The sequence below is a fragment of the Cynocephalus volans genome, chromosome 6 (assembly GCF_027409185.1).
Source record: "Cynocephalus volans isolate mCynVol1 chromosome 6, mCynVol1.pri, whole genome shotgun sequence".
In the NCBI taxonomy this organism is placed as follows: Eukaryota; Metazoa; Chordata; class Mammalia; order Dermoptera; family Cynocephalidae; genus Cynocephalus; species Cynocephalus volans.
In genome coordinates this window covers 132581416-132589132 of record NC_084465.1, presented here as the reverse complement: position 1 = coordinate 132589132, position 7717 = coordinate 132581416, and the positions used below count along the sequence as shown (strand labels likewise).

Genomic DNA, 7717 nt, shown 5'->3' with positions numbered 1-7717 from the left:
GAACTCTATAGTTCAAGTTTACTCTCCCTATAAATGTTGTGAAAGTTAAGATCCAACTGCTTGCTATATTGTAGCCTTCCCCTCTGCCTCTGAACATTTTTTTGTTTTAATCCTGATTTTTAAGCATGGGCACCATGATTCTCCAAAGATCTTAATCCTTTTCCCTGAGCTCTCAAGGGCCACATCGTATAATTTCCTTTGTTACTCCCTCCTTCAAATTCAGGAAGAGATAAAGCGTATACAGCCACTAGCAAGACCAGTTCTGCCACTGTCACTCCTCAGGAATGACCAGTTTTACATGTTCATGGAGGAAGAGATCTGTAACCCCTGTCTTTTCTGCCTTTCTTCCTAAAATTACAACTTAGAAGTGACAGCTAGACCCTAGAACATATCCCTAATGCCATTTATGTTATTTATAGACATCAAAAGGCTATGCTTTGGAAAAAGTTTGAGAACTGGCAGTCTGGATGTTTTCACTGGCTGGCATTTTTTAAAATTAAGGTTATTTGCCCTGCATTTAAAAAATTCAGAGTTTCCTATAAAAAGCCGTATTTTCACCTTGTGAAAAAAGAAATCAGATATAATAACACTGTGTCCAAATTTCTATGGTAACAATGGTCAGAGGCCCTTAGGAGATGTCCTCCAGTTGACCAATGTTGTTATCCTGCCTGCCTTTATTTTATGTCTTGCCCCTGTAACTATTTGGCTTTGTGATCCCAGGCTAACTAAGGCATACTTCCTACACTTACTAAGGAAGTAAACAATGATGGAAAATCATAATTTTTAAAAGATATCCTTTTCAGAAGTTTTATCTATTTTGGAAAATAAAGCATATACTTTTAAAAATGATTTATTTACAAAGAATTGTGTTCTTTCAAATGGAGACTGGGATATTGTTTTGGGACTACTGTTTTCCTGTTCCTTTCCAAAATTAGTCACATGAATGAGTTCCCTTAAGTTGTTCACTGTCCCTCAATAATTTAGGATTAAACATTAAAACAGAACTACAATCGACCTGTTTCAGTAGGCATCTCAGGATGGACTTTGTATGAATACAATGGACCTATACAAATAATCTTAGAAAACATTTAATATCAGATTTCTTTATTTTTCCAACACAATTGAAACAGTTTTTCTAAATAAAATTTTATTGTCTACTGTTTACACTCATGTTGCTGCTGTAAGTACAACAACATACACAGATTCCTAGCATGAATTACATATTGCTCACCCCCACTGAACTACAGACATTGCTTGAGAATTAGATCTTTGCTTTAGGGATTTAAAAAAGAAAAAAAGAATTGGGGCATAGTATCTTGAAAGTATTCTCAAGTGACCGATTGGAATTAGAAGGCATAGCCAATACAGTCAGACAGCACTGATTATGCTGTCAGTGGGAAGAAAGGAGGAATGAAAAACAGGAAGAGTAATTAGAAGCAGTTTCTAGTGAAAAGACGTAACTGATGCTTGATTTTGCCTGTATGGGCTAAGTGACTGCTTTGAGAAGGGACAAATGGGGGTGGGGGGGCATGGGGATACTATGAGTTAAAAAAGTATAAAAAGTAATATCTAAAATATAGATTAGATATAAATGCTCCAGAACTCATTAAATAAGCTCAAAAATACTGGAAAGTGGCAATTCAAACTACATTTAATTTTAAACAAGTGGGGGGAATATTGTTTTGAATGTTGTGTGCAAAACTAATCCATGTCACCATCTCACTGTCATGATTTAACACAGCAAGGTAAATACATTGGTTTCTAGCATTACAGGCAACACTAGATGTACATTTTTTAATGAATAATGTAAACTTTAGTTTTAAGGCAGCTGGTACTAATGCTGCACACAGGCTTTAGCTCGGTACCCATTTCAGAAATGGGACAGCACTTAAAACAAGAAACTATGAGGGAAGAAAAGGGGAACCAGCATTTGACAAAAAACTATGTGTCAAAATATTTTCCCTTTCACACGCACACAAAAATATTTGAACATTTAGAAAAACAAAGCACCCATCCCACCAACTTCAGCTTGCTCCTTAACAAATATTTCAAAATACTGATAAATAATAGTGACTGCAAGCAGAATTCCAGTGCCAGATCCAATTGCGCCCAGGAAGTCAGCTAACACTGATAGGGCACCAATGCACAGACCACCAAATGCAGCCGCTGTGGGGATATACCTAGAAGACAAAACCCTTAGTCAGGCAATGGAGGAAAATGTGGAAAGGTGCAACGGTTAGCAGCAATGGGATGTCAAAGCTTTGCCAGCAGTGGTTCTCTGAGAAATGTAACTGAACTAGTCAAACAGGGAACAGTCTGCAGTACTGATGAGTTATAGGTAACAGATGACATATTAATGAGAAAACTCTGATTAAAGCAATGATTTTTACTGTCTGATTTCAAGAAACCAGTAACTAGCCAAGAAAGGCAATATATGATCTTAGGGCAGAAGATCAGAATCTTGAACTGAGATTTAAATATTAAAATATTTAATATTTTTAAATGAGTGCCTTCAGTTCTCTCTCGTGGAATGAAGAGTAAATTTCAAAATGCTTTATATGTACAGTTGTCACTTGGTATCTGGAGAGGATCGGTTCCAGGACCTCTAGGGATACCAAAATCCACAGATGCTCAAGTCCCTTATATAAAATGGTGTTGCACAGCATCAACAAATTTATGTGACAACATTTTGATGATCAACAGTAATTCAACCTTAGCTGCATATTAGAATCACCTGGAAAACCATTAAATATGGAATTTTATTTAAAATACTACCGGAAGAAAGAAAAAGACTGAGGGAGATGGTAGATGAAACAGAATAGCAAAATGATGATAACTGAAACTGGAGATTCATTATACTATTCTCTGTGATCTATATGTTCGAAGTAAATAAAATGTTTAAGTAAATATATTAATGCCTTTTCAACAAATGGCACTGGGAAAACTGGATATCCATAGAAAAAAGAAAGAATTTGGACCCCTACCTCACACCAAACACAAAATCAACACAAAAACCTAAACATTAAGAGCTGAAACTCCTAGAAGAAAAGACGAATCTTTTTGACCAGTTTTGCAGTACTTAGATACATCACCAAAAGCAACACATAGCAACCAAACATAAAATTAGATTTCATCAAAATTGAAAACTTGTACATCAAAGGACATCATCAAGAAAGTGGAAAGACAACACACAAAATGGGAGAAAATATTTACAAATAATATATCTGATACAAGACTTATATCCAAAAAAACCCAACTCTTGAAACTCAGTAAGAAAAAGACAGCCAAATTAAAAATGAGCAAAGGATCTGAACAGACATTTCTCCCAAGATTTATAAATGGACAATAAACACATGAGAAGATGCTCAACATTAGTCATCAGGGAAAAACAAATCAAACCTACAATGAGATACCACTTCACACCCATTAGGATGGCTGAAATCAAAAACCAAGAACTAGTGCTGGTGGGGACGTGCAGTGATTGGTGCCCTTGTACCTTGCTGGTGCAAATGCAGAACGGTGCATCTACTATGGAAAACAGTTTGGCAACTTGAAATGTTAAACACAGAGTTACTATATTACCCAACAATTGCACTCATAGACAAGTGAGAACATATATCCCTACAAAATTTTACAAGTATGTTCATAACGATGTTATTTATAATAGTTAAAAATGGAAACAACCCAAATTTCCATCAACTGATGAATGGACAAAATGTGGTAAGGCCCTACAATGGAATGTTATTCTGAATAAAAAGGAATAAAGTAACATGGAATGAACCACGAAAATATGCAAAGTAAAAGAAGCCATTCATAAAAGACCACATTTATGTGAAAATTTATATGAAATGTCCAGAATAGGCAAGTCTACAAAGACAAAAAGTGACTGCCTGGGGCTAGGAGGGTGGGAGGGTGGAGTAGGAATGGGGAATAACTAGTGGGCACAAGGGCTTCTTTCTGAGTCATGAAAACATTTTAAAAATTAGATTGTAATGACTGCACAACTCTGGATATGCTAAAAACAACACTGAACTGTACACTTCAAATAAGTACATTACATGGTATGTGAATTATACCTCAATAAAGCTGTTACCAAAAGCCTGATGCCTGGAACCCACCCAAGACCAAATAAATCACAATTCCTGGAGGTGGGAAATCAGTATGTTTTAATAGCTCCCTGGTGACTTTATGTGCAGCAGCTAACAGTGAGAACCACTATTTTAACCTGGGACTAGCAGAGAAGGTAACAATTTCAATTAAAATAATTTAGGTGTCAGTTTTGATGTGGAGAACAATTAAATTTTATGTTAAATTTCAGTTCTTTAGTGTGAAATAGAAGAAAACTGCTTTAAAGATGAATTTGAACAAATTAACATTTAGCAATAAAGAGTTTGAAACATACACATATACTCCTATAAACAATTAAATCTAATGACCTTACCTGTTAAGCTCGTGAACCATAGAGGTATCTCTGTGACCCCTCATTACCATCTGCTGTTCTTTCAGCTGTTTAGCTACCTGCCAAGAGAAAAACAACTTTTAAAATCAAACTTCTGTCTAAAGGGTTCTGTGTAAAGTGCTTTCCACACACTATCAGGTAAAATACAGAACCTTGAAGTTGCCATCGTCCTATCGTCCCCATTGAACCAGAGGGAACCAAGGCTTCAGTGCTGCACAACTACATGTTAGCCATATTAAACCACTGTTTTTCAACCTTTTTTGCATTAGTACCTGCTGAAAGAGAAATTAAATACTAAGGAATAAGATTTTGGAGGATAGGGTTGAGATTTGGAGGATTATAAACTATTGTACTAAGAATTTTTACCTTCCAGGATCAATTTTTAGCCCCTTGGGTGTGACATTGCCTCAAAAAGAATGTATTAATTAAATAAAGTTTAAATTACAGAAGTAAAAGTGTATCGGCTATTTTTTTTTTTTTTTTTTTTTTTTGTGGCTGGCCACTACAGTAATCTGAACCCTTGACCCTTAGTGTTATAACAATGCACTCTCACCAACTAATAAGCTAACCAGCCAGCCCTCAACTATTATTTTGATACCTAAAAATTATGAATGATTTTTTCCAAAAGAATTTTTTTTTAATTTTCAAATAAACCAAATACTTACATCTTTTGCTGAGGAACCAGATACCTCTATCCAGGTCTTAGAAAAGAATGCACATGATCCCAGCATGAAGATGATATAAACAACTACATGGACAGGGTCCTCAAATATGGCACCCATGGACTCAGGAGGAGAAAGATAATAACAAAGGCCTCCAACTGGGTAAGAACGAGCAGGTCCTCCCCCACTGACATCCTACAGAACAAGAGTAAAAAGGACAAATGGTCAACCAAACTGGCCAAGCATTCATTTTTGTGGCTTTTCAAATTTCTCAAAAATTATGACAATGTATTAAGTTCAAAGTACCTACAGCCAATGATTCCATATAACTTAAGAATCTATTTTGCATCTAATACCTTCACTCCTTCAAAATTACATAGTGAACATCTATTACGTACAAGACACTGGAATATATTATTAACAGAATAGCAATTTAAAATAAATACATCTACAAAATCCTCCTCTTCCTGAAGACAGGAATATGATTACATTTACAATCACTCTCTGATTATAATCCGAAATTTTCTGAACTATATAAGATTATCCAACATATTAAGATCCTTATGCATTCTTGTAGCAAGGATTACTAAAAACAAAAAAAATCCTTATGGATGATTCTTCCATTTAGAATATAATCAAAATATTGACAGAAGATGTCACTGCCTAAACTTTATATGGTTTGTATAATAAGGAATAGTCTTTTAATAAATATAATAATGAGATTTTTATCCACATAAATATGTAAGAATTTTTATAGCAATAGAAATGAGAATACCATGTATTTGCTCATATTAAATAAAGTTTTGGGGCACAGGGAAAGCAATTTTGGGTTGCAATGATTAAATATCTGGTTCCTGAATTTATGATTTCCTAATAATTCTTTTTCTGTGCCCCCAGACTCACTAATCCCAGATTAAAAGGAGTGTTTATAGACAAATTCAATTTCCCAATAATTCTCTCATTAAAAAGAATCTTAAGTCAAGATTATGACACAATCTACAGAACCAACTACTCAATGCATAATTATGAAATTATTATCATAGTAATAATTCTTGCTAGACTATTAGCTAAAGAGGTGAGGAACAGCATCTGTCTTACTACACTCTTTATCCCCTTCTAGTTATAATCACCACAAAACACCATGTAATCAAATTTCTGTTAAATGAAGGGAAAAGAAGTATTACAGGTAAAGAGAATTCTACTTCCTTCAACTAACATTCAAGAGTTACTGTCTTATTCTGTTAAACATTTTTTTTTTTTTTTTAGTGACCGCGCTCAGCCAGTGAGCGAACCGGCCATTCCTATATAGGATCCGAACCCGTGGCGGGAGCGCTGCTGCGCTCCCAGCGCCGCACTCTCCCAAGTGAGCCACAGGGTTGGCCCTTCTGTTAAACTTTAATTTTTTAAAAATGACCTTCAGTAAAAGCACAAAGATGAGTCACTATGACTTATAAGGCAAAAGATAGCATATTAATTAAAATAAATACACAGAATAAGCACCAAATTTCAAGAATAATTACTATTAAAAAAAATACTATTCTTTGGTGGAATGGAAATTCTAGAATTACATACTCTACAAATGAATAAAGTTCATTTGCCGTTTTTAATTCTATAATTTTAAGAGGGAAAAACACCCCTTTGTCACGTGATAGAATCGGCAATCAAAATTCATTCCTACAATAACACTTCAATAACAACATGGCTGGACTGCTTTAGAAGTTATGATAAAGAGGATTTATAAAAGGAAGTTAGAATTTATAGGACTGTATTTCTAGCAATACTACCTCCCTCTTCAGTCTGGTTAATTACATGCCCATCTCCAACCCAGTTAATCACAAGCTAGTTTACTGCCATTCGGGCCATGAAAAACAAGGGTAGGGGTGTGGAGGATAAGAAAGGATGATTCTAGCACACTGTATATTATAGGCAAAAAGGCTTTTTTAAAAAAAATTATTATAGACGATAGTGGAATAAGATTACAAAACAAGAAATCACTTTTAGAAAAGCAACTGTGATTTTAGCCTAAAATGTCACTCAAATTAGATGTGAAAATGCTTCCTAGACAATATAAATAATAAAAAATATTTGGCCAATCTTAGCTTTACAACACTTACCAATTCTTCCAGACAAATAACAAACTCTGCTATAGGTAAGTAAATCTGAAAATGTTACAGACAGGTTGTTACATGTTGTTATAGATATACACCTAATGTTATAGATGAATATATGCTCCGATGTCTATGTCATTCAGTTAAAATATAACCATGAAATGCAAATTATAATAAATCTTAAATACTTAATATAAATAAACAAAATACTTACAGCCCACTGTCCTAGTAAATTTACTAAGAAGTTGCCACTAAATCGAACAGACAGCATCTGGGAAATAACATACAGGTTTGAAACTAAAGCAGACTGAAGTATGATGGGAATGTTTGAGGTGTAGAAGAGCTTGATGGGATAGCTACTGTACTGTCCTCGATACCGGGCCGACTTAATGGGCAAGTCTACACGAAATCCCTAAAAAATAAAATTAAGAAGGAGGAACTGTAAATATCAAGAAAAGATTACAGACAAGAGAAGGAAAACAAAACAG

General features: G+C 34.7%; 1 protein-coding gene across 3 annotated transcripts in view; it reads right to left on the bottom strand.

Annotated features, from left to right (window-relative positions):
- Nucleotides 1-1099: 1099 nt before the first annotated feature.
- Nucleotides 1100-7717, bottom strand: part of SEC61A2 (SEC61 translocon subunit alpha 2) — a 33736-nt gene continuing 27118 nt past the window's right edge. For all 3 annotated transcript variants that reach the window (XM_063098994.1, XM_063098996.1, XM_063098995.1), the window contains exons 9-12: nt 7444-7641; nt 5125-5316; nt 4442-4518; nt 1100-2180 (exon numbers count right to left, since the gene is read on the bottom strand). In XM_063098994.1, the coding sequence (XP_062955064.1) occupies nt 1994-2180; nt 4442-4518; nt 5125-5316; nt 7444-7641 (654 nt within the window). In that variant the 3' untranslated portion in view covers nt 1100-1993. The remainder of the gene's footprint in view (nt 2181-4441; nt 4519-5124; nt 5317-7443; nt 7642-7717) is intronic.